The 27,644-nt window shown below is 47.0% G+C and overlaps 1 protein-coding gene and 1 pseudogene across 2 annotated transcripts in view; both read right to left on the reverse strand.

Annotated features, from left to right (window-relative positions):
• The window catches only part of ADAM12 (ADAM metallopeptidase domain 12), a 391,246-nt gene that overhangs the window by 96,834 nt on the left and 266,768 nt on the right, over window positions 1-27,644 (reverse strand). Inside the window, exons 6-8 of one of the 2 annotated variants that reach the window (XM_027960492.2) lie at window positions 17,181-17,361; window positions 9,980-10,042; window positions 8,789-8,860 (exon numbers count right to left, since the gene is read on the reverse strand). In XM_027960492.2, the coding sequence (XP_027816293.1) occupies window positions 8,789-8,860; window positions 9,980-10,042; window positions 17,181-17,361 (316 nt within the window). Of the gene's footprint in view, window positions 1-8,788; window positions 8,861-9,979; window positions 10,046-17,180; window positions 17,362-27,644 lie in introns of both variants that reach the window. The other variant, XM_027960491.2, reaches the window with a different exon arrangement.
• LOC105604362 (endoplasmic reticulum resident protein 29-like) lies at window positions 262-5,059 on the reverse strand (annotated as a pseudogene).

The following is a 27,644-nucleotide window of genomic DNA, read 5'->3' on the forward strand; positions in this document are numbered from 1 at the left end:
AGAACAGATGTGCGATTTCTGAACCTCGTTGATGTGATGTGAAAACTCTCTCTGTGTGTCCCTCGTTCCCACGGCATTAGGGTTGAAGCAATATTTTCAGTGACTGATGCAAAGTGACGTGCTAACTGGGTTCTCAAGTGGGGTGGACTAATTAGATGTTAACCAGCCTTCTTTATATCTCTGAGGTGGCACAGTAGTAAAGAACCTGCCTGCCACTGCAGGAGACACAAGAGACTTGATTTTGCTCCCTGGGTCGGGAAGATGCCCTGGAGGAGGGCGTGGCACCCCACTCCAGTATTCTTGCCTGGGAAATCCCATGGACAGAGGAGTCTTGTGGGCTACAGTCCATGGGGTCGCAAAGAATTGGACACAACTGAACATGTACACCTTATGCAGGGAAGTGTACATTTCAACCGATTCACTGATGATTAGAAATGGGCACACAATGTGTTATCGCTAATGTAATGTAGTTACATTATAGCTAAAGATAGCCAGCTCATATCTACTGCAAGAAAAACAGTGAGTTAGGATCCTTGAGACACTCTGCCAAGCGCAGTAATGTGTTCCCTTTAAGCAAAATGTTCTACCTGTGAGTTACGGAAAATGTATTGTTCTCAGCAAAGACTCAGACTTGGCCGACGCTATCATATTCTGTCACCTGTAAATGACCTAGTAGGTTTTAATTAAATGAACAGATCAATATCTTTCAGGATGATAAAGGCAGACACAGAATTCTTCTTCAGGAACTTTGAGGACCATTTTTTTCCCACAGGTCAGACTTTAGTTCACCAACACGCTCTCATGGGAAAGATCGGGTAAAGGAAATTCCTCATTCCTTCTGGCACACAAATCACATCGTCTTGCTTTTCTGTCCCCCATCTTTCTGTGTCCTGACTTCAACCTACAGCCCGTTCTCCACAAACAGGTCATCGTGGGTCAGAAGCAGGCAGGACAACTGTTCGAATGGCTAAGGGAGAGTTTTGAGCCAGATGAGCTTATTGGTGCAGGATGAGGGGTCAGAGTGGGGCCTTCCCAGGTGGCGCAGGGGCAAAGAATCCACCTGCCAATTCAGGAGACACAAGAGATGCAGGTTCAATCCCTGGGCCAGGAAGATCTCCTGGAGGAGGAAATGTCAACCCACTCCAGTATTCTTTTTTTTTTTTTTTAATGAAAACACTGAAACTTTAATTGGATCAGAATCATACCTGTCAAGAACCTGGGCAGTACACTCTTCTTTATAGCAGCAGTTCCTTCTGAGGGGGTATTTTCCAAGCCATCTAAGTGTTCCAGCTATCCCTGACTGGCTTGGAACAGAGACGTTCCAAGCACGGTCACACCAGCATCCATATCCGCACACGCTCAGATTTCTGGTTTCCTGCCACTTTTCCTACCACTCGCTTACATCCCAGGAGGTTTCACAGCCGGAAGGTAACTTACCCCTCCCCACCCCACCATACCCTGGAAAAGCCTGGAGTGCCTTCTCAAGCTCCTTCTTCTCCTGCCTTCTTCTGGAAGGCAGTCAAAATGTTGAAGCTCTTCTGGGGTTTTTCCTTCTTCCCATCGCTTGTCTTGTTCTTCTCAACCAGCTTGGTGATCTGGGTCATCTCTGATGCTGGGACATCCTCTCCTTGGTCCACGATCTTTCCCATGATTTTAAGGTACCGCTCGGGCCACTTCCTGTCAGTCTCCTTCACACTGACCGGTTGTCCTGCCCCTGCTTCAAGAGGGACTGGAAGGCTCCGATGAACCCCCCAGCAAAGGTGTCATATGCAGGCAGACAACCAGGCATTCCTAGGTAGAGCCCATGTCCCTTCAGCCAGCACTGGATGGCTCCAACCTTAACTGCCCCACTATTCAGGATTCGGTTTTCAATGTCCCTATCCTAGAAGAGGTAAGAGGTAGGAGACTGGATAGTTCCCTTTGTCCAGTATTGCTCACTTAGCTCCATATTCAGCCCTTTGCACCATAATCTGAGATCCCCACCTCTGCCACCAGGAGATCATCACCGGAAGCTGAGTTTTCAGCCAGACGCTTGAACTCATCCTGCCTCTCACCCTAGGGGGACTGGGTGTCAAACTTCACCAAGATGAACTTGCTTTTAGGAATGACCTTGTAGAAAGTGGGCTTCCCTAATAGATCAGTTGGTAAAGAATCCACCTGCAATGCAGGAGATCCTGGTTCTACTCCTGGGTCGGGAAGATCTGCTGGAGAAAGGTTAGGCTACCCACTCCCTTGTGGCTACCGACTTCCTTAGGCTACCCAAGGTTAGGCTACCCACTCCCTTAGGCTACCCACTTCCCTTGTGGCTCAGCTGGTAAAGAATCTGCCTGCAATGCGGGAGACCTGAGTTCAATCCCTGGGTTGGGAAGGTCCCCTGGAGAAGGGAAAGGCAACCCACTCCAGCATTCTGGCCTGGAGAATTCCATGGACAGAGGAGCCTGGCGGGCTATCGTCCCTGGGGTCTCAAGGAGTCGGCACACACAGCAGTCACGGGAGAGGTAATAAGGTCCCATGGTCCACAGCTGCCTTGTTACTCCTCTGAGCATCACACAGACACAGAGGTGGCTCTGCGCTCGGCGGTCCAGGGGGTCAGGACATGGGAATCACTCGGCTGGCTGTACTCCAGGTAGCCAAGGAGAAAGAGGTGGCTGGTGATGGCAATCGAAGTTAAGCTCCAGAAAGGAGCAGGTCCTATTCTTAGTTGCTGGAAGCCTCTGAGCCAATAAGGAACAAAAATCACAGAAGCACCGCATCTGATAGTTAAGCCCCATTCCAACGTGCTGAGCTCAAGGGCCATAAACTCCACGAGGCTGAGCACTGACCCCAGGTTCTGACCCATGAGAGGCAGGCTCATCTTTTCCCTTGCTGATCTTCATCCCCCGCTCCCCACCAGTCATCTGGTGAGCATTAGGTTAGGAGAAGAATGTGGCTGAAGCACAAACTACATCATAGAGTATAAACGGATCGCAGCGGTCCAACTTGGTTTCAAGCAGATAACAATTATGGGCATTACATTAATAAGTTAATGAGACAATTATACAACCCAAATGCTGCCCAACAGCTTGTTTTTAATCAAGAGTTGCTTGGCCTGTGGTATCCACTTGCAAGCTCCCAGCCCAGGCTTCCCAGGAAAAATTAAGTTCCTGGCCTCCTTGGGAACTCTGCTGCACTTTGCTGAAGAGCTTACGCTTTCAGCTGCATTACAGGCAAATGAAATGGAGATCAGAAGGCAGAAACACAGGACATCCAGTCACCCATGTCCACACCAGCCTGCCATGAGACATCCTCAGGGTCACGTGCCCGTGTGGGCTGTAGGGCTGTCATCCGTGCAGGGGACACTTTGCTTGCCTCTGGAGAGTGTCGTACGGAAGTGGTCGCTAAGGTCTGTCAAGGTCCAGCTATCACTGTTTCTCAGAGTTAGCTTTGGGGCTGTCTAATCGGGATCTTTTCGTAGTAGTGATGGGTTGCAGGTTTCATCTGTTGTTGTTGCTGTCCAGTCACTTGTCTCACTTTTCGTGACCCCATGGGCTGCAGCATGCCAGGCCTCCCTATCCACCACTGTTTCCCAGAGTTTGCTCAAATTCATGTCCACTGAGTCAGTGATGCTGTCTGACCACCTCATTCTCTGCCGCCCCCTTCTCCTTTTGCTTTCAATCTTTCCCAGAATCAGGGTCTTTTCCAGTAAGTCGGCTCTTCAAATCAGGTGGCCAAAGCATTGGAGCTTCAGCTTCAGCATCAGTCCTTCCAATGAATATTCAGGACTGATTTCCTTTAGGATTGACTGGTTTGATCTTGCTGTCCAAGGGACTCTCAAGAGTCTTCTCCAGCATCAACAATTCAAAAGCATCAATTTAAATTCTAAAAAGATGATGCTGTTAAAGTGCTGAACTCAATATGTCAGCAAATTTGGAAAGCTCAGCAGTGGCCACAGGACTAGAAAAGGTCTGTTTTCATTCTAATCCCAAAGAAGGGCAATGCCAAAAAATGTTCCAGCTATTAGTCCCCTCAGATTACGTCCTTTGAACAAATTCCGTATCTAGAAGCATATAATAGAGCCCCTCCTCTCTAAAACTGGTGCTACTGGTGAACTGTCACACATGCGGAACTTAACATCGTGTCTTCACACAGAATCCCTTAGCTGCCTGTTGGGATGCACTTCCCAGACTGCGGGTGGCTTCCCATTGGTTCTTCCTAATAATAATGGTCAGAGCTAACACTTATGAGCATTCCCTATGCCCTAGGCATGGTGCCAAAAACTTTCCATGTGCTCTCTTAGACCTCACAGCACTCTGTGAGTTAATAACTATTGTTTCCATGTTACTGTCAAGGAAGTTGAGACACGGAGGAGCTGAGCTACTCCAGCCATGACTGGCATAGCTGGGAGTTTAAACACAGGCAGGCTGGTGCCCAGGTTTTACAAACCGCTCAGTAACCTAGCCAGGTAAAGGGGAGTGCTCAGACTCCCTTCCAGGATGACCCACTGTGACCCCAGGCCCAGCAAGAAGCACATGCAGAGTGTAGCAGTTGCCTGCCTGGCCTGTGAATCCCAGGATGCACGTGGCCACAGTCCAAGACCAGCTAAATCGATTCACCCATTAACACAGCAGTGACAAGCACCTGCTTGGCTCTGGCTGAATGCTCAACTTGGCACTAGCACCAGGGACAAGCTTTAGGATACCCTTGACCTTGATTCTCAAATGCTCAGGGGACAGCCGGACGCTCAAGGCAGGGGACTCCTAGCCATTATTACAGGAAAATCGAATCCACCGAACTGCCCAGAAGGGTGCAGACGGGAAGTTCAGGGGATGCTGGACTTGACGGCTCCAAGAAGGCTTTCGAGAAGTGGATCTGAGAACACACGGGTAGGATTACAGGGTGGTGCACCGGGCTCCACCACAGGGACGTGCATCCTGCGGGCAACCAGCCTGGGAGGGGTGGGGATGAGGACTCACAGTAGGGGAAAATACCTGAAATTAAATTCATGCAAGATGAGCTGGTCCTTCAGAAGCAGGGCATAGAGGTGCAGCCGGCACAGACAGGCAGTTGGTGCTAACGTCATCATGAGAAAGAAGTAGGACAGACAGGAGGGAGAGGCGAAGGGGGCGATGACATCATCTGGCAGCCACACAGCCCACTGGTCCCGCCCTGCGGTGTAACTGGGGCCTGGGGAACGTCTTCCTTCCCAGGTAAGAGGTGTGCCTGCCAGTTCGAGGACCAGACACGTTTTCCACGTTCCAACTCAGGGGAACTGCCTGAGTTGTTCTGAATGTCACCTCTGTCCCTAAATCACTTCTCGGACTCTCGGTCTGGGATGTCCTTCCCCTATTCCCTTTGAGCCAACACAGCCAGCCAAGTAGTTATTACTTAAGAATAGCTAAGAAGAGCCAAGATTTCTGCAAATGAGGAAGTTGCCACTGGAACAGTCATTGTTTTTTTAAGCCAAGATGCTCCCACTTGTAGTTGCAAAACTACATTTGGAACACTCGCTACAGCCCAGAGCCCATCAGTTAGCAGGCTTGGGTGCACAGAGCATCCGATGGAGCCTGGGTTACCCCGGGGGTCTTCAGGGTCTGCTGGGGACAGATACATTTGTGTGCGCAGTGATTCAGTTCTCTGCTTGCTGGAAACACAAGAACAGGCGTGCTGGTTAACGCCCCTGAGTTTGTCAGGACTTTTCTCAGACATGTGGTTTTCTAAATACCAGGGCAGGTTATTAACAACCCCCCAGTTGCTCATTCCTGCTTCTGCAAACTGAAGGAAGAAATAATACAGAATAATATGTAAAGAAATACAAATATGGAAGACCAAGCATATCACTTTAAAACAGGATTTCAGCAATTACCGGCTCAAGTTTAATATTGTTCATGGTTTCTGTTTACTTCCAAGGCTTAAGAAGTTCTTGAAGTCTTTGTTTCTTGGTCCTGCCTCATTGGAAGCATCTGGAATGTATTCACCCGAGGCCCCACCCAGGCCAGTCAAACCAGAGTCCCTGGACTGAGACTTGGAATCAGCATTTTAAAAGCAAAGATACAGACACACATTCACATAAACAAACCTTGAGAGGAGACTCTAACGTGCAGGCCGGGCCAGAACCAGGTCTGACTCCTATTGTTGTTCATTCTCTAAGTTGTGGCCGACTCTTTGCGACCCCATGGACTGCAGAGCACACCAGGCTTCCCTGTCCTTCACTATCTCCTGGAGTTTGCTCAAACTCACATCCACTGAGTCAGTGATGCTATCCAACCATCTCATCTTCTGCCACCCTCTTCTCCTCTTGCCCTCAATCATTCCCAGCAGCAGGGTCTTCTCCAATGAGTCAGCTCTTCACATCAGGTGGCCAAAGTGTGAAGCTGTGAGTCACGTTGTGCAGGGCCACCCAAGATGGATGGGTCATGGTGGAGAGTTCTGACTCCTCTGGTCTCTGGCCTAACCTCTGGGATCCATCCTTCCCTCCCTGCCAGAAGGACTGGCCACCTACAAAAATTCTCCTACATCCACTTTACTTGGGGATCAAGTAAATTTTCAAAAATGAGTTATTCAAAATACATCCGCAAGCATGGGCTGCCTGGGAGTCTGACCTGCCTAAAAGTTCTTGTGGATGCAGATGGTATTATCCTATGATCCCAGGATGCCAACAGCCATCTGTGTTCTTCCTGGTTTTGGAAAGTTCCTGCCAGCCTTAGCCACTCTCTGAGCACCAAGCCCTTATCTTCGACTGCTCAGAGTACCCCAGGAGATCCCTGTTCTTGCTTCTTGGGGCATGAAGCCTCGCCCACCTCTCTTCCTAAACTTGTGCTCATTTGGACCCCAGCTCTTCTCAGCCTCTGCTTCTGCCTGGTCAGGGCAGGCTGGTATCCACAGAAAGTGGGTAGAGACAAGGCCAAAAACTCCTGCAGAGGGGGGTCACAGAGACCAGGGCTCACCGCTGGTCCTGCTTTTTCATGCTGCTTGAACATGTGCTGATTACTTAACCAGCCTCTGCAAACCTCAGCTTCCTCTGCTATAAAAATGGGAATACTGGTGTCTACCTGGAGGTGTCTGCAAAGCACTATGACCCTGGCATGTAGAAATTTCTCAGTACACTTATCAGGCACCCTTCCTTCAAGTGTCTGTGAATCCCCACTTTCCCAGACACAGGTCAGCTCTTCACGATTTCTATACAACAGAAGCCCACCAGCCTTCTTTGAGTCTGGGGACTCCATCCTCCACTCTAACTGCAGGCACCGCTGTGTGTGACCCTGCGCATCTGCTCTGCTTAAAAACATTCTCCTGGCTTTCCACTGACAGCAGAATAAAATCCCGGTAGAGTCGAGATGGCTTCGCAGAGCACCCAGGGCTGACCAGTGAGTCCCCCGCAGCTCCATCTCCTCCTGCCCTAACTGTCATGCACATACATCCATCTGTCACATGCACGCACACACACACTCACGCATGGGCTTGTGCACACACACACCCCCTACCGCTTAGGTAGACGGAGTTACTCCCGTGTCCAGGTGCATGGGGAGCAAGCCAGCTGAGTGCTCCTGGTGAAACAGTACTCACTTTTCCAAAATCGCTTTGCTGAGAAGCCTCCCTGACCTCCAGGAAGATGTAAGCAGTTCTCTTCTGCACCCCCACAGCACTTGATTGACAGCATCCACCCAGTTCCCATCACACCCAACCACACCAAGTGGCTTATGGGTCTGCTTCCCTACAAAGCTGTGACCTCCCTGAGCAGATGGACCCCATCTGATGCATTCTGGATTTCTGACGCATGGTGCTTGGTTCTGCCCATAAGGCCTTGTAGAACAGAGTTGGCTTTCTAGAAGGGCTTTTGCTTTCATCTTTGCAGAAAACTCTGAAAAGTCAATTTGAATATAATAAGATTGCTTGGAAACATAGCTACTGTGAAGCATCTTCAAACTGCTACGCATAAACTGTGAGCATTTCAGAGAATCCCTGCCAGGAGAGCTTCAGCAATGAGCCGGGGCCGCTTTCTGGTACCCACTGTGCTCAGAGGCGGGAGACAGACTTGCTGCTGAGAATAATGGTCGTGTTCAGACAGGGGCTGCCAGCCACGTAGCACATGAGAGCCACCTGGGAGCCTACGAAGCCTGATGTCCAGCCCCACCCCTCCTTTGAAAGCAAGGCCTTTGAAAGCTTCTGGGCAACTCCAGCGGCTCTGGGCTGAAAGCCCTTAGCACCAATGAGCCGACACTCTCTCTCAGAGTGTGTTGCTAAAGGCAGCTGGCACACGTGGTTTCACCTTGTGAACAGCTCATGGAAGGAGTGTTGGTGAGCAAATACACCTAGGCCAGACCAGACTTTCAGGATCTCGTCCAACTCTAAAGTCACCTTGGCAAAGGTGAGCTCCCTCCCGAGTTCACGGTGAAGAATTTTCCTGCAGCAGGTTGGGCCGAAAGCCAACTGCCACATCCCAGGACTGTGAAGCCCGTAGGTTCCGTATCGATGAGAGCCGGCCCTCAGGTGGCTGTGGGACCTGCCCAGGGAGACCTGGGGATAGGCCCGCTGGGCGCTTTCAAAAGGGTCACATGTGCCATCTGGTTCAGGATCCAGCTGGGGAGACCAGGGTGGGAGGAGATGGGTCCCAAGGCCACCACGGTCCAGACAGCATGGGGGCATCTCCTACAGCTATTCCAAGCCCTGGGGGTCTTCAGAGGAAGGGAAAGTCAGGTACCAGAGGCAGAAGCCAGCCTTCCGAAGTCAGATGGGGTGTGTTTCATTCCCTCCACCTCATTCCCAAACGTTTACACGACGTGAGTGATTTAATTACCCCCAAAGAACTTACCTTGTCAACGTGATTAGCGATCTCTATTAATCGCTGCTTGACTTTTTCCAGGTCTTTTCCTTGCCTCTGAAACTTAATAATTTTAAATGTCAGCATTAATAACGGTAATACCATCAATCAAATCTCATCTTCTCAGCTCCTGGAAATGTGAAGTCTTGGGCTTTGCAACCCCCTAGGGCCCTCCCTGGTTTATGGTGAAGTGAGCTCCCATTCTGCCGAGTAATTTCCCTGTCCAGGGACTTTCTGAAACTCCCTGAAATTCACCCAAGCCAAGTGCTCATAAGACAGTAACTTTTGTGATTTTTTCCAGCCTCATAAATGATGGAGGCAGTGACATGTTTTGGCAAAGAGAAAACAGACAACCAGAAAGCAGCCCAAAGCCATTCTTCATATCATCGACTTGATTTGAACTTCCTCCGAAATTTCTTTTATATTTGTTTTTAAAAATTAAAGAGTGAAAGTAATAGAAGCTCATGGCAGCAAGTCAAACAATACAGAGAATGGATAAAAGTTAATAAATTCCCCCTTCTCCTCTCTAATCTGACCTTCCAGACTGGGAACAGTTTCCTGAGAAATTGTCAAATCTGTTTCATTCATATGTGTTGAGCCAGCTTGGGAGAAAATGTCACCTAATTCATGATAAGTAGTAGTGGCAAGAAATGAACACAGAGGAGATAATCTAAAAAATAAAAAGAGCTAATTAAAAATTAAAAATTAATTTAAAGAAAAAAACCAGCACGGGATAAAGCCTTACTTCAGAAGGTAGGATTTTTTCTGCTGTGTTTCTATAGCCTTCATTCATTCATTAATTTTGGTTTAGAACATACTGGAAATTTTTTAAACTAAACTTTTCCCCAAAGTGTTTTAGAATACATTCTAAAACCATCTGCTATTTCCCACAAATAATTCTCCCTGTTTGGAGAGCTTAGCTACCATGGCAGCTCTGTAGTCGTTGCTAATATTCTTTTCTGCAGTCCTTGCTAATATTTTGTAATAGCAGATACATTTTTAATGTTTTATACCTTATAAGATCAGGGAGCCACGTTTTCCCATGGGTTGTTCACAATGCTCTTAAGGCCTCATAGAGAGGTTAACTAAAGCATGTAATAATTTGTTAAGTGTTTTCTTTTCCCTGAGGTGGCTGTTTTTTTTTTTTTTTAAATCAACCAAGAAATTTCAAAAAGTTCTTACCTCTCGGTTATCGGCGACGATAACGAGCTCCACGTACTTGGTCATCTTGAGGGTCTCTCTTTTCTGCTGCCAAAAGTAAACATGGATTTAATTTCCCTGATGGTCTCTCTGGGGCTTTCAGAACACTGTCACTATCTCTCGACGGAAGCATCGGAACTACAAGGACACCCCACCCCTACCAACAACATTGGCTCCCACACCTCTGTTCCACCTAGGAGTTCACCTCTGACCCCAATGACTTCTGTAAAACCATCTCAACATGAGCCATCAGTTTCCATTCCCATCTGGGAAGTCCCTATAAAGGAATCTAACCTTTGCCCTGGATCACTGATTTTAGGATCAGAGTTGAAATCACCATTGAACAAACACACACATAAACAAATAACTCTGGGGCAGAAGCCCAAGGCCATCAAGACCACTGTAGAAATCGATGGGATTCAGGGTTTCACGAGTGTCCCCTTTGCCTTTGTGGTCCGGTTTTGTGACATGAGAAAAGCAGAGGAGAAACGCTTTGCTCATGTCACAAAATCGGAGGAGAATGTATTTTAAGCTGGAACTGCCCTTCTGGGGGAAAACTGAGAAGTCTAGGCCAGAAGGCTGACTTCTTGTGGCTGATCGTTGAAAAATCTGGTTAGATGCAAAGGAAGAATGGGGAACAAGTGAGCCAGGCAAGAAGGAGGTCTTAGGAGGAAAACCAGAAAGGAATAAAAGAAACAGAACAGAAAGAAAATAAAGGCTGAAATATGCCACTAGAGAAAAGTGATTTGGTAAGAGTGCAATAGCTGAGAAGAACAAAGACCTTGTTTATCAAGGGATAGGGCTGAAGAAGAGGCAGACGGCCCAAGCACGAACTCCCTCCCCATTAAAAGCAGCCTCTGAAGTGGGTGACATTTTAATCACGTTTCCTCAAAAAACACTCACACTCTTCCATGAATTACTGGGAGAATCCCAAAGGCATTTTTCGGAGGGAAAAAAAAAGAGCAATTCATGGAGGGTGGTCTCAAAAAGCCAACTTTAAAAGCAAAAAATAAAGCCTTCTGTTTTTGCAATAAAATGGAGTCAGAGGAAATGGGGGTTGAACAGGTCTGGCTCCCCATAACTGATATCGCTGCTTTATGAGTTAACTACATTCTGCTTAACCTTGAAAACTTGCATGTTACAACCAGGCTTTCAGACAAAAGCAAAAATGACCAAGGCCTGCTCTGAATCAGCTTTCCAGTCGCATAATCCTGAGGGAAACATCTTTTATAAAACAAATCCCCATCAGTGCAGGATCTTCCAAACAGATTTTTACAAGAAAAATGTGTTTGTATCATAGCAGTGTTCCTCCTTGCTGCCCAGCTATGCTGATTCATGAATTTTGATATCTCTAAAGAAATCTCAGGGCTTCCCTGGTGGCTCAGATGGTAAAGAATCTGCCTGCCAACACAGGAGACCCAGGTTTGATCCCTGGGTCCGGTAGATCCCCTGGAGGAGGGCATGGCAGCCCACTCCAGTATTCTGGCCTGGAGAATCCCATGGACAGAGGTGCCTGGAGGGTTACAGTCCATGGGGTCACAAAGAGTTGGACACGACTGAGCAACTGACACTTTTACTTTCACTTCAAAGAAATCTGGAAACCTTATGGAGGGCGGAAAAGCAAAGCACCAGGAAAGGTAAAATTTCTCATATTTTAACATTACCAGGAGAAAAGTTCAGTTTAGTAACTACATGTTGTAGGCATGTTTCATGGTGACCAACTTACTCACAAAGGGAAAATGACTAGCCCCAGTGGTGCCCACTGGTCTGCACAAAATAAGACACCGTCTTAAAGTGGTCCCTCCTTCCCGAGGGGTGGAAAGCAGAAGCCTCTTCCGCCCATAATTCCCTGATTTACCATTCATAGACTCATCTTACAGAAGAAAATACAGCTCTATTAAAGGAAAAATAAATTAACCTCCCATCGAAAAACTCATGGAGAGAGCCCTGGTTGCTTAGATGTTTACACCTTTCAGACTGCAAGGGGGTGAAATGAACGGCCAGGGGACAGTTCCAAATGGCCTTGGATCATCATTTAGAAAATACACAATTCCAGATAATGAAAACAAACACATGAGCCCAATTTTCCTGTCTCTGCAGTTTTCAGAGAAGTCCACATTTTCTCATGAATGCAGAGAATTGCAAGCTCAGAGAGACGCCTAACCACATAATAATAAAAAGCCACAGGGGAGTGGCCGGCTCATGGCCGCAGAGGTTCCTTTTCCACCAGCTGCACACACAGAGAGGCTTAAATTACCTCCACATGATTCCCACCTATCTGGGCTATCCAGTTAAAAAATCATATTCAAAATGTTTGCTATGCAGAGCAACATTTGAAACTGGTTGCTTGCTGCAATTTTCATTTGAGGTGGGGGGAGATTGAGGAAATAAACACCCTTCCCCAAACAGGTGAGAACATCAACCATTTCTGCTCCAAGGTTGGATGTATTCTTTGAGTCTTGCTCAACTGGGAAGCGGTTCCCTGGCCTCTCAAAGTTGTCACAGTCAAGTTCTCGGGAAGAATGGCCCCCACATATTTTCACAATAGGAGCTCTGGCTCTGGGAACTCAACTTGAGTCCGAAAAAACATGCTGAGATTAGGGGGGCAATAAATTCTCAATGCAACTCTCTCTTCCTACGGGCCAGACCCCTGAAATAACCTATCTGGGAGAAGGGATAATAAGAGCACAAGTCCTGAGGCTGGGAGAGCTTGGGTTGCAGCAGCAGGCAGGATGGCTGTTGCCTAGTGAGCGAGGGCAGGGTGTGGATGGGATTCGGCCAAGGATGGGCACAGAGGACAGGGCCCAGATCGAGGAGGCTGACTGGTAAGCTAACTGTCTGAGAGCAGTGGGGCTCCCTTGCAGGTGAGGTTCTTTACGTATCACCCTGGCTGATGGGAGGAGAATGGATTATAGGGGGACAATGGCGGAAGTGGGGGAGAAGATGACCACTTGTGACAGTTTGAGGCAGTAAAAAGATAGAGCCAGGCAAACGGATTCAAGTTGTATGTTTTAACCAAACAACAATAAAATAACAATGGATCTGGACCGTCTGCAAAGACGGCAAGTTTAGCAAATTCAGTGACTCAAGAGTTTGATTTATCTCCTTCTTAGTACAGAAAGCTCATTGTTGACTCAAGCCAGACTCCATGCCTTGGCTCTAAGGCCACGTAATGAGTATTTATGAGCTGAGCCCTGGTCTTGGCTGTGAAAGGTCATCTCTACCATCCTTACGAACGATTTGCATGGGGATGAAGCACCCGGACCATATCTGCATGGAATACAGCCTCGGAGGGCTGGCTAATATACAGGCTGCAGAACCAACGAGCAAATGAGACAAACGCTGGAAGAATGGACTGAGTCTGACGTACTGAATGTTAATGGGCACAAACGCAAAGTATTGAAATTGAGTCCAAATTGAGCCCGTGGCAGAAGTGAGAGCTAGTATTTATTTTTCTAGAGCTTTAATTGATTCAAGACTCAATAGGAATCCACATCTGGAGATTTTGGAACCTTGGTTCTCACTGAGAGATGCTCAGAGCTCAGGGCTAAGGAAGCAATAACAGGGCTGGCTGTGTTATCCACCAAAATTTAACAATCACTAAGGCAGTAAGGGCACTTGGTATGGCCTCTTAGAGGAGGTATTGAGGTGGGAGTGGTTATAATGAAAAGAAAGTGAAAGTGAAAGTTGCTCAGTCGTGTCCAGCTCTTTGAGACCCCATGGACTATTCAGTAAATGGAATTTTCCAGGCCAGAATACTTGAGTGGGCAGCCTTTCCCTTCTCCAGGGGACCTTCCCAACCCAGGGATTGAGCCCAGGTCTCCCACACTGCAGGCGGATTCTTTACCAGCTGAGCCACAAGGAAGCCCAAGAATACTGGAGTGGATAGCCTATCCCTTCTCCAGGGGATCCTCCCAAACCAGGGATTGAACCGGGGTCTCCTACATTCCAGGTGGATTCTTTACCAGCTGAGCTGTCAGGGACGTGGTTACAGTAGAAAGAAATTAAACATGCTTGCTCTAATTAACAAGTGTTCCAACAATTCTGGTTAGTTCCTGATATTCAACTATTACTAGACTCTACAGATGATCCACTGTACTGTTAATACCACCCCCAGGACCACCACTACCATGGCTTCCATTAAACCAGGATGGCAGCCTGTCTAGAAGACCCAGAGCAACAGCCCTGGTCCATTTCAGATTGGCGGCGTTTGAGGAAACCCCACAGGGTCTCCCTGACAGGCTGTGCTATTTGTACTCAATAGACCAAATGCACATTGCTTCTTCTAGAGAAGGCAATGACTTCTACACGTGACTCACAATTATCCATACTAGTGGAGGGGAACAATAGCACAGATAATCCCCAGGGAGGATAATTCAACAATAATTTACATCTGCCTTCGGGATGTATTCTGTGATTTGTTCCAGTAGCAGATTTACAGCCTTCACCTTCCTTAGAGACTGCTGAGGCTTGTGTTAAAATTCGTTTGCATTTTTGAATGACCAGCTGGCGGAGGGGGAGGGCGAAGTCCCAGGAGGGCTGAGTGGCCGGGGCTCTGCGGGTTGGGCGTTAAAAACCTGCAGAGGATGGAACTGGCAAGGAAGGCCCCTGACTGTAGGCACCCTTCCGGAAGCAACTTGGGTTCTCATTAAAATCTAACAGAAAGCCTCGTAAAAATGACAGACAATAGCTCAAGCTGATATTACAGCCGGTGCATACCCCAAGTGCAGATTTATTCCCGCTGCTCCTTGAAGAAAAACGCACACATCTGCAGAAAAATCTCAGCCTGCAAGCCAGTCTTTGCAATAGTTAACATTTAGTAGGGGTAGAAAAGTGCTAGGAAAACGCAAATGCATTTGCTGCAGTGCATAAACCAGAGGAGTTAGCCAAAGTTACATCGATTTTTGAGTATAAGATAAAGGAAGTGTTAAGTCTGGCAGGCAAGCGGCACGGAACTCGAGTACTTTCCTTTCATGTTTACCAAATGGTCTCGTATACAATTCCAATCCTCACATATTCCACTTATTTGAAAATTATTTTTGGTATTGTTTTCATGATACAGATGTGCTTTCTGTCAAAGACATGTTCCCTTCCGTAAAAACAAGCACAGCGTTTTCCAGACAGAAACACTGTGAGTGGCGTCTAAGTGCATATGATAGCCCCGCCTTTTGATTTAAAGGTTCATTTATGCTTCCATATGCGTTATTAACAAACCACCATGGTTATTTAGGTTTTCTCCATCTCTCTACAAGTTAAAATGACTGGAAATTACTGTGCCAATCACAGGCCTAGGGAGCTGTAAACTTAGTTAAAGAATTAAAATATGGCTGGCCAGGACCAACCAGGCATGCACTTCTAAATGAAATGGCAAACATATCCGAGTGCCGTTTAAACCGTCAAGTTATAAATCTCACAAGGTGGATAACGTGTGTTCAGTGAGGTACTCAAAGCAAGGCGCCTCAGAAACAAAATGCAAATATTCTTTTTTTATGACTGTGAAGGCTACGGTCCCATCCCATCTTATCTGAGGTCTGGAATCAAAGGCGAGAGCCTTTGAAAGGTAAAGCAGACATGCTCTGGGAGCACAGAGGCTGGTCTCTATGACTCCATCTCTTAACTCTGTCCCTCTAAAAGGGGTGGGGGGAGGAGAAGGAAGATTCTCTGGAGCTGCTGCTGCTGGTGATGCGGGTACTTGTCAAACCCTGTTCCTGGAGGTTGAGATCTTCACTCCCCCGCTGAGTGTCAATGTCAAGGTCAGCCATAGCGCCTGACACAGGGTGAAGGGGAAGAAAAAGGAAAAACGAGGCTGCAAGCACCGGCTGTAGAAACCCTTGGGAATATATTAACAAAGAGAGGAAGTTAGGGTCACATGAGCAGAATCAGAACGGAAAGAAAGAATGCAAAATTAAAATGAAAAGTCCTGAAGTGGTTCAGTTAAGAGCAGGTTAGGGGAACACCATCTAGCCACAGCTAACAGGAAATTTTTAAGAGGGAGAAATTGTTTAGGATAACATTTACTGTTTGGAGAAAAATGATTAGGAATACAAAGAGGCACAATTTTCATAAAGCTTTGAGTGGTAAGCAGTATAACCCTCAAAGTCAGGTAAGATGAAGAGTGTTATGTGGAACTCTGAAACCTTGTCAAAGTCAGGGGAGAGAGAGTGTTAATTGTTAAGTGATAAGTTGTGCTTATCAAATGTAAGCACAAGTGACATCACATGAAAGGATTCCGGATTTCTTGTCAACAGAGGAAGGGGAAAGACAGAGATGAGAAATCAGTAAATCACGGATAACTTCCTATCAGGTTGTGCTCCTTGGAATTCGGGGCCTCTAGCCAGACGGGGCTACCCTTACTCCTTTTCGTGAGTTCGGCTGTGGTCTGTGGAGCCCCTGTATCACTGATGTATAAGGGTCAGGCAGCCATTCAGGGTGGAGGTTCCCTGGTGCTGCACCAGTGGTGACCTCTTAGCCCGGAGGCAGATTGCGCTCTTAATTCCATTGGGCAACCTCTGTCTCCAGTCCTGCCGCAGAAGGGAAGACCTGCGATGAGCAGACCCAGGGCTGGGTGGCCAGAGAGCAGACATCTAGGGGGAGAAGTAGGACGCCCAGACGCCCCATGGTGTCTGGACTAGGAGTAAACATCACACATTTTCAACCACACTGCTGGGCCAAGACCTAGCTCACCCAGGGCAGGCGAGTGGGCAATGGCAGGAAATTCTTCCCCAGTTCTAAAGAAGACCCTAATATTAAACAGACTGGCCATGGAGAAACCTCCATATTGTCTTTCTCCTCCCGTAGAAGGAGGGCTGCCCGAGGGTGCGGAGGATCTGGTCCAGTCCTGTGTACCACGGAGGGGGATAATGGCGGGGCAGACTTCTGGGCCAAGCCCAGAAGGTTATCACTGGAGACAGTGAATGGTGATTTTGAGTCCTCTGAGCCCAGCTCTACCCAGCACAGGTCAGTGAGTCTGACCCTGACGTTTGCAATACAATGCTGGAGTTTTCAGTATCTGATTATATTCTGCCTACCTCATATCAACCACCTCTAGATAAAGTGGGTGACTCCAACCCTCAGACACAAATGGTTGAATTTCTCCAGATGGCCTAGCAGTGGGTGTCCCTAGTTGGAGCCCCCACGCCTCCCGCCCCCATCTCCAGAGATGTAATGTAGGGTTTCCTCCTACCCTTCTTGTCGGGGTCTGGGAGGCCAGTGGGAGCCTGTCATGCAGAGTGAGGCCAGACGTATTTGATCCACATGATCCCCAGGTGCCCAGCAAGTTTTCCACTGGGAAGAATTTGTATCTGTTGGTTGCATTTTTCATTGGCTCCAAAATATAGGTGTTATTTTCAAATGTAATGAGTCCCCTGTTGAAAAAGAAGAAAAATTACATAATTTTAAGGGCAGCTTCTTGTTTATGGTTAAAACCCAGTTCTTAATGACAGAGAGAATAAAAAAAGAAATACCAATTTATTTATATTCCTGGGTCTGAATTGGAAAGGGCATTTCTGTGCCATATGCTTGCTTTGACTTATTTTTGCAAATATTTTGAAAGACAAGTCTGAGAAGTTTTTCATTTCAAATATTTTATGGTAAAGAATAGACTGTGTTTAGTCATTATGCCTTTCATTTGTTTTTTACTTCTCGAGGATACATTGCTGAGAAGAAGAGTTGAGACAAAAGATGTTTCATCTGCTTAGCGAGTAATTAGATCTAAATTAGCAGACATGATTCAGAAGGGAAATCTTTATTTATTTATTTTTTTAAGGAAAATTCCTACATCTGAATTATTCAATCTGACCAACAAAATTTCCTAAGTAGTTGAAAGGATTCTGATATAAGGTTGAATATAAACTTATGCTTTTTTTTTTTTAACTTATTGTTGGGCTTTCCTGGTAGCTCAGATAGTAAGGAATTTGTCTGTAATGTAGGAGACCTGGATTCAGTTCCTTGGTTGGGAAGATCCCTTGGAGAAGGGAATGGCTGCCCACTCTAGTATTCTTTTTTTATTTTAAAAATTTTTATTTTTACTTTATTGTACTTTACAATACTGTATTGGTTTTGCCATACATTGACATGAATCCACCACGGGTGTACATGTGTTCCCAAACATGAACCCTCCTCCCACTTCCCTCCCCACAACCTCCCTCTGGGTCATCCCTGTGCACCAGCCCCAAGCATGCTGTATCCTGCATCGGACATAGACTGGTGACTCGATTCTTACATGATAGTATACATGTTTCAATGCCATTCTCCCAAATCATCCCACCCTCTCCCTCTGAGTCCAAAAGTTCGCTATACACATCTGTGTCTTTTTTGCTGTCTTGCATACAGGGTCATCATTGCCATCCTTCTAAATTCCATATATATGTGTTAGTATACTGTATTGGTGTTTTTCTTTCTGGCTTACTTCACTCTGTATAATTGGCTCCAGTTTCATCCATTTCATCAGAACTGATTCAAATGTATTCTTTTTAACGGCTGAGTAATACTCCATTGTGTATATGTACCACAGCTTTCTTATCCATTCATCTGCTGATGGACATCTAGGTTGTTTCCATGTCCTGGCTATTATAAACAGTGCTGCAATGAACATTGGGGTACATGTGTCTCTTTCAATTCTGGTTTCCTCAGTGTGTATGCCCAGCAGTGGGATTGCTGGGTCATAAGGCAGTTCTATTTGCAATTTTTTAAGGAATCTCCACACTGTTTTCCACAGTGGTTGTACTAGTTTGCACTCCCACCAACAGTGTAGGAGGGTTCCCTTTTCTCCACACCCTCTCCAGCATTTATGGCTTGCAGATTTCCATCTAGTATTCTTGCTTGGAGAATTTCATAGACAGAGGAGCCTGGTGGGCTGCAGTTCATGGGATTGTAGAGTTGGACATGACTGAGTAACTAACACACATGGTTACCAAAGGAGGGAGAGGAATAAATTAGCAGTTTGAGATGAACAGATACAAACTACTATATATAGTATCGATAACAACTAGGTCCTACTGTATAACAGAGGGAACTATATTCATTATCTCGCAATAGCCTCTAATGGAAAAGAGTCTGTTATACACATAAAATGGAATCACTTTGCTGGACACAAGGAACAAATGCAGCATTGTAAGCCAACTATACTTCAGCGAAAAAAAGAATTTTAAAAGGATGCTTTCTTGGGTATTTTGCTTATTTAATTTGTGGGCAATGTGTGAATAAAGGAACCAATTTTAACATAAGTGCACAAAGCAACAGAACCATTCCCTGAAGAGCTGAGGTCTGCATCTGGGTCTGTTTGGGCTAAAGGTATACAGCTCTCTAGAGGCCTGAAGAGTGTCTCAGCACCGAGGCTAAGGAGGAGGCCTTAGAATCCACTGATCTGGCTTGAGCTCCAGCTCTGCCACTTCGCGGCTGCGTGGCAGGGCTTGCACGGCCGCAGCTCTTTGTTACTGACAAGGGCAGCGCCAAGGATGAAGCTTCTGTTAATGTACCCATTCAAAGGCTGACCATTTCAGGAAGGTCCTGTGCTTTGCTCACGTGTCTCTCCCCATCCTGGACATCTATTGCTCTGTGGTACGGAACATAGCACTAATAAGATAACTATGCTTCTTTTGGAGTGACAATAATGAAGAAAGAACCCTTTGTGCTAACATTTACATTTGGGAATAAAAATTCTTTTTTTAAAATTATTTTACTTTATTTATTTATTTGGGCTGTGCAGTATCTTAGTTCTCTGACCAGGGATTGAATCTGAGCCCCCTGCAGTGACAGCACAGAGTCTTAACTACTGGACCACCAAGGAGGCCTCTAAAAGCATAAATTCTTTTAAAAAATAGACACATATGCTAAATATTTTAACTTGCAGAGACAGAAGCTCATGGACCCCAAGGCATGTCTGACCTTCTGGAGAAGGACAGAGCTAAGGCCGTGTCCTTGCTGTTGTTCAGTCACTAAGTCATGTCTTTGTGACCCCAAGGACTGCAGCATGCCAGGCCTCCCTGTCCCTCACTATCTCCTAGAGTTTGCTCAAGTTCATGTCCATTGAATTGGTGATGCCATCCAACCACCTCATCCTCTGCCACCCTCTTCTCCTCTTACTTTCAATCTTTAATCTTTCCCAGCATTAGGGTCTTTTCCAATGAGTCAGCTGTTCACATCAAGTGGACAAATTATTGGAGCTTCAGCTTCAGTGTCGGTCCTTCTAGTGAATATTTAAGGTTGCTTTCCTTTAGGATTGACTGGTTTGATTTCCTTGTTGTCCAAGGGGCTCTCAAGAGTCTTCACCAGCACCACAGTTTGGAAGTATCAGCTCTTCAGTGCTCAGCCTTCTCTATGGTCCAACTTTCATATCTGTACATGACTACTGGACTATGGGGACCTTTTTGGCAAAGTGATATCTATGCTTTTTAATACATGGTCTAGGTTTGTCATAGCTTTTCTTCCAAGGAGCAAACATCTTCTAATTTCATGGCTGCAGTTATCTTCTGCAGTGATCTTGGAGCCCAAGAAAAGAAAAGCTGTCACTAAGGCTGTGTCCTGCTGCTGCTACTGCTGCTAAGTCGCTTCAGTCATGTCCAACTCTGTGCGACCCCATAGATGGCAGGCCATCAGGCTCCACCATTCCTGGGATTCTCGAGGCAAGAACACTGGAGTGGGTTGCCATTTCCTTCTCCAATGCATGAAAGTGAAAAGTGAAAGTGAAGTCGCTCAGTCATGTCCGACTCTTAGCGACCCCATGGACTGCAGCCCACCAGGCTCCTCCACCCATGGGATTTTCCAGGCAAGAGTACTGGAGTGGGGTGCCATTGCCTTACTTCCTGGAAATGAGCCATGTCAGTTTCCTTCAAGTGATGGGGAAGCATCAGCCTACAGGTTGGTTTTTATCTTTCTCTTTTCCAATGTGGAACAGGAAATTCTTTAAACAGGCTCTTCCTGATGTTGAAATTAGTTTTTCTTTGGAGAAATGGAAATTTGGGTAACAGTAAACTGGCAGCTCCAAGAGTTCCCACACATCTAGCAACTTCTGTTACCAATCAAGTTGACCACAATCATAAAGGAACACAATTTTCATGCAAAATTCATCTGATTGTAAATAGACACTTAAAACACACTGACTCTTAACCTTTTTTGAGACATGAATCTCCTTATACGCTCCCCAGGAGAATTCACACATACATAGATACATAATATTTTGCAGAAAATTTAAGGAGATTCAAAACCATGGATGAGATCCATGGACTCCAGGTTTCGGGAGTCAGTTCTCACAGATGATTTATGTAGCCTCAACCCAAGGATTTGAGAAATAGCTTAGTCTTTAAGTAACAGCTGAAAAAGTCAGGTGCTCCATGAGTTTCTTTCAGATAATCTGAGCCTGTTCCCAAAGGAAAGAGATTGGAAAATATCTTCCATGATTTCTCCTTCAGTTGTTCAGCCATTCACTCATCCTGCACTTAGTGATAACCTACTTACAAGTGACCATTTAATCATTCTTATATTTTAATGGAATGACTGTATTCCTACTCAAATGGCATGAAAGGAGAAGGAATGAATAAGGCAAATATTTATTTTGAACACAACTGGTAAACCCACACACACTGATCAGTTCATTATTATTCAACTGGCTTACTCCACGGGTCCTGGTTTTGTGAAGTCTCAAAAGCAGTGGAAGGGACAGCACAGTCATGTTCAGGATGATCCCAGCCTAGCTGAAACGGTGGCACTGGGGCACACGAAGCACTTGGGAACCATTGGGGAGTGAAGCTGTGTGTTACCAACACTGGCGGCATAGCTGCTCAGAGATGGGGAACCAGTGCTCTGGAGTCACTGAGGATGTTTCGGCTTATTTTGAATCCCACAGATCGACAGAAAGCCCTTGCACAGAGCTGTTCTCTTATACTCCCCCATCCCCTCCAACTAGTGTCTTCAGGAATCTCAGAGCATACAGGCATGGCTCTGGCCATTAACTCTTGGGAGGCTTGCATTTTTTTTTTTTTTCTTTGAAAAGTTCGTTATGAACTCAAACTTAGATTCCTAAGTTAAGAATGGGTAGTAGGAAATTTCTGTTTATTAAGGTTGATTTTGTAAAAGCCTCAATTAAGAAAAAGGTCTTTTAAAACAGAGGCCAGGACAAAGTGGAAAATGAATAATACACTTGGAGGGAAAAGAGAGATTGGCTAGAAAACTGACTTTCCAGCCCCAAAAAGAAAATGACACCAACGTCTCATCTTGTATTGCAACATTTTCTATTTTGCATTAGATTTCAATAAGCTGAAAACTTACAGTAAAACATGTCACCAAGTTCTACTCATGAGAAGCATATGACTGAAGAAGTTTTTCTACTTAATGGAAAATTTCTAGAAATTGTTATTCAGTCATAAAATTGTTCTGGTATCTCCTTTTATCTTTTAAGTCATCCAAGGGCCAGATGTTGAGAAACTGGGGTGAAGTCTTTCCCTCTGCTGCAAACCATTGGCAGCCTAGAATACGTCTTAATTAAATAATTGCTTTGGCCTGTCTTGTGTATAATTAATCACTTAGCTCTAGAGATTGCTGGAAACCACAGTGGACACAAAATTCAAGGATTCAGGGTTTCTGAGATTTAAAATTTGATGTTCTCACAGCCCTTTCTGGCCCCAAGCTAGATAAGCAGATGTGATGTAAGTTGCATGTCATAGGTAGTTCGTTGTAAACTTGGGAGTTGGAAGTATCTCAGAGTGAGGGATTTAAATCCAGCAGACTTCGAAAGTGGGGCTCTTTTCCCACCAGTAGAGGAGGGGGAAAGCTTCAAAGTCCGTTTCCAGTGTCTGGGAGAGATGAAGAGTTTGGGTATCTTCTCCCTGGGGGGATTAGGAGGCAGAGGGGAACACTGGACCAGCCCTTATGGGGAGGGTAAGGCCACCTTCCAGGGCAGTCAGAGGTGGTGAATGGCGGGGGGGGGAGCAGAGGAGAGGGGGTGGTTGTGGGTAAGGATGGCCACCCCTCACGGCACCCTGCCTAGGATACACCTGGTCATTTTCCCCACTGTCAAGACCACACAGGTAGCTGGAGACACAGGTGGGACCCAGTCTTGACCCATGGATCTGAAGCTTGAGGTGGTCAACTCCCACACTCTCCTGCCTGCCTCCTTCTGGTGCTATTTCAAGAGGGATGTGGAGGCCAGAACAGGGCTGACCTTGATAGAGGGCAGAGGTCAAAAGGAAAAGGGCCAGAGAAGTGGAGTTACTGCTCTGAAAATAGCCAGCCTTATTTTAAATGTTAGAATCCTACTGTTTCTCTTTCAGTGGAAACAAAGATAAATCTATTAAAATTTTAAGTTGATTCTGTTAGCTTTCTAAGTGATAACTCAGGGGACCTGTACTTCCTCAAGATAAGTTTTGTTCTTCTTAAAATTCAGTTTTTAATTCTCAAAGCAATGGTGCATGAGGCAGTAACACAGCTTAATGGTGCTGTTCTTAGTATGATTTTTCATACCACTCCCAGGCAAACAGGGTAGGGGCACGTGGATTTTGATGACCTGTAATAGGACGATGATTCAAAAATATGAATTGATCTGGCTACTTCCATGTTCAGCTGCTAACTGAATTTTCTTGGAAAAAGACTTTTAGGCTCAACACTGTGCTGACAGGACTTCCCAGCAGTCTCAGTGGTAAAGAATTCAGCTGCAGATGTAGGAGACACAAGGGACGCAGGTTCGATCCCTAGATCGGGAAGTCCTCTGGAGTAGGAAATGGAAAGCCACTCCAGTATTCTTGTTACAGAGGAGCCTGGTGGGCTACAGTGCATGGGGTAGCAAAGAGTCAGACACAACTAACCACGCACTTGTGTGCACACATAAGGTGCTGTCAATCATGAGTCGGAATGAAATTCAATTTCAGTTCCTTTATGGGAGGAGCTCATGGGCAAAAACAATATCCCACCCTATCTGTGTTTGAAACACAGGGGTAGCAGCAGTGATACTAGTGAACCCATTAGTATCATCAGGCGTTTTTTTTTTTTTTTTTTAATTTTTTGGCTGTGCCACATGGCATGTGGGAATCTTCATTCCCCTACCAGGGATCGAACCGTGCCACCTGCAAGGGAAATACAGAGTCTTAACCACTGGACTCCCAGGGAAGTCCCTGGGCTTAACTTCAATAAGTAATTTCCATGTGAAATACTCATGTGTAATCAAAACAAACACTCATTATCCCCTACTATGTGCAAAATGCCGGGCCGTCTCCTGTGGTACCCATAAAGACGTCTCACCTGCGGTTCCTGTTTCAAATGTAATTTATAACCAGGTTTGGGAGACATGACCAAAGAGGGAAAACAAGCTGTCATAAAAAGATTTTAAGAATACCTCTTGCTGGCACATCAATAATAAAAATAGCAGCTATGATTGATGGCTACCCCGCCCCAGGCTCCTTTTAAAAATAACAGCTATACTGAGAACTAATTCACCAACCATTAAGTGTCCTCTTCTAAAGCGTGCAATTCCATGGATTTTAGTATATTCACTGAGTTGTACAAACAGCATCCCCCTCTACCCCTGAACACTCTCATCACCCTCGAAGCAAACCCTGTTCCATTAGTAGTCATTGCTCAGCTGCCGCCCCCCGCCCCATGCATCAGGCTCTTGAATTTTGCAAATGTGATTAATTTCAGGATCTCAAGATGAGATTATTCTGGACTTAGGGTAGAACCTAAATTCGGTGATGTGTGTCCTCGTAAGAGATGGAAAAAGGAGAAACACAGGGGCCCAGGGATGAAGGTCACGTGGACGGAGGCTGAAACGGGCAGAGATGCGGCCACAAGCCCAGGAACGCTGAGGCCAGCCAGGAGCCAGGCATGGATGGATTCTCCCGCAGAGCCTGCAGAAGGAGCTAACCCTGCCAGCACCTTGGTTCAGACTTCTGGCTTCCGGCCCCACGACAGGAGACCCTGCTGGTGCTTTAAGCCCTCTAGTGTGTGGTCCTGTGTTAAGTCAGGGCTAGGAAATGAACACAGCCCATGGCTGGACCTGGCTCCCCAGCCTGCTCCCCTGTCCTTGGCCACTCTGGATGGTCAGCCCCTCTCCTGTGTCACCGAGGGCTTGCGCCAGGGTGGGCACCACTGACTTCCAAGTGCAAAATTCCAGAGCAACTCAGAGCTGCCCACAGGCCGGCAGGCAGCCCAGCATGGTTGATAAACGGCTTGTGGGAAATGGGGGGCCTTGAAGGGAGCACAAGGGGGACCTGGAGATGTGGGGCAGCTCGGGAACCAGGTGAGGGGTTGAAGGAGCAGGACAGCAGGGAAACAAAGGTGAGCGTGCTCAGATGCGTTCACTGAAAGAGAGACACATGTGGATGGACAGCAGGGCCTGCAGGGGGCAGGCATGGGGCCTGGACAGTGGTCAGCCATGGGCAAGGCGCTGAACTTGGCTGTAGCCCGTGGGCTGTCCCTGTGGCCACATCACTTCCTGTGCTACACACGCTTCGTGCAGATAATGATGCCGACTCTTCTAGGCACCTCCAACTCCCAGCCCCCTGGACCTGGTTCCTGCTGGCTCCTCTTCCTCTGCCTTCCCCACCTCCATCCCGGCCTCGACCAAATCCACTGGCTCCTTCTCTTGTAACCGCTGGTGACCCCCACCCTCTGGCCCGCAGGATGCCAGCTGCCTTAGGGCTACATCTCCCGCCAGAGGCTTCCACCATCCTGGGCAGCCCTCAGACAGAGGCTTCTAGGCTGACCCATAACCTGTGAGGTCCATGCCCACCATCCCTTCCTGCATGGTTCCCTGGGCCCCTCTGCTGAGTTTCTTGCATGGTTCTGTGTGACCTACTTCGTGGCCCTGGCTTTGTTACATTAAAATGATGCCTGGCTGGGCAGGGATGGCATGTGAGGAGGTGATGGATAAATGCCCGTGGAAACACTGTTGAACAAGCCTGGGAGTGAAAAAGAGGCTCTGATGTGTACAGCTTATGGAGCTGTGTGGTTTGGAGTGCAGAGGGTGGCGGGACTTAGATGATCAAGCAGTGTTTTTGAAACACGACCTTCTGGAATGTGCAAGATGGTCGAGAAGGGAAGGGTGGAGGCAGGAAGTGTGGGTGGGAGGCAGTTTAAAAACCTGGGCGGGAGGGCTGCTCGGGGGTGGCAGTGGGGAAATGGGGAAAGGGGGATGCTGTAAGCAGGGGGTGGGGGAGGCAGACAGGGGCTGGGGCCCTGCGGGAGGTATTCAGAGACCCCCAGGTGCCCCACTTAGGAGCCTGGGATGGGCTGGACCTGTAATGGAAAAGACTTCAGGAGGGGAGCCCGTCTGGGGATGGAGGAGTTGGGATTTGGACCTTCCACGCTTTGAATGAGAGTGGGGCCTGGGAGAATTGAGACTTGACCTTGGGGTCCTGCAGGGTGGGGACCAGAGCAGCCTCGGAGATGGTGTGTACAGGTTCCGAGCCCAGCTGCGGCCCCCACAGATGTTTACGCAGGAATGAGTCTCTCCATGGGAAGAAGGGGAAGGGAGCAGAAGAGCCCTGGGCAGAGATGGTGTGGCCTGCGGGGTGAAGGGAGGCCAGTGTAGCCCAGACGAATAGAAGCTACAGGAGCAGAAGGCCACAGAACAGAGGTCAAGGCCAAATTCACTTCACTTCCACTCTAATCTGATTTCTTTCTTAATATGATCTACTACGCTTCAAAGAATTTTTTATTTTAATAAACTTTGGACTGGCTAGAATTAAATTTCACTGCCCACCTGATGGCCTGGGGACAGTGCATTGATTCCACCAGCATATATTGAGCATTTATAATGTGCCAGGTTCTAGGCAGAGTCCAGGGTGGGCCAAGGGCCCTGCCTTTCTAGCAGACAGGACAGCACAGGCAAGGCCATCTCCAGGTGCCTGACTTTTCAGCCCCTTAGACCACTATGCCCTGGGTCATTTGGGTTGAGCTGTGAGACCTGGAGAACCCACATCCACCTGTATTGGCAAGCATTCAAGTCCAGCTGCGAGGTATCAGGGAGGCCAGCCACCCAGCAACATCTTCACCCCACAGCGACCCTTCACCCCTGGTCCTACAGGAGGGCTGAGCCCCATTTCCCAGCTCTAGTCTTGCTCCCTCCATCTTGCTTTCCTCCTAAGATCCTTTGTTCACTTTCTCAACTGAGATTTCTGGTCAACTTCTTCAAAGGGATCAATTCAATTTAGCGGTTGTTCAGTCGCTCAGTTGTGTCCGACTCTTTGCAACCCCATGGGCTGCAGCACACCAGGCTTCCCTGTCCATTACCATCTCCTGGAGTTTACTCAAACTCATGTCCATCAAGTCGGTGATGCCATCCAACCATCTCATCCTCTGTCGTCCCCTTCTCCTCCTGCCTTCAATCTTCCCCAGCATCAGGGTCTTTTTAATGAGTCGGCTCTTCACAACAGGTGGTCAAAGTATTGGAGCTTTAGCTTCAGTGTCAGTCCTTCCAATGAATATTCAGGACTGATTTCCTTTAGCACTAACTGGTTTGATCTCCTCGCTGTCCAAGGGACTCTCAAGAGTCTTCTCCAGCACCACAGTTCAAAAGCATCAATTTTTTGGCACTCAGCCTTCTTTATGGTCCAACTCTCACATCCATACACGACTCCTGGGAAAAGCATAGCTTTGACTATTTAACAGGCTCTCAGCACGTCTTAGATGTGGGAGGCAGCGTGAGATAGTTTCAAAA

Source organism: Ovis aries, chromosome 22 (genome assembly GCF_016772045.2).
Source record: "Ovis aries strain OAR_USU_Benz2616 breed Rambouillet chromosome 22, ARS-UI_Ramb_v3.0, whole genome shotgun sequence".
NCBI lineage: Eukaryota > Metazoa > Chordata > Mammalia > Artiodactyla > Bovidae > Ovis > Ovis aries.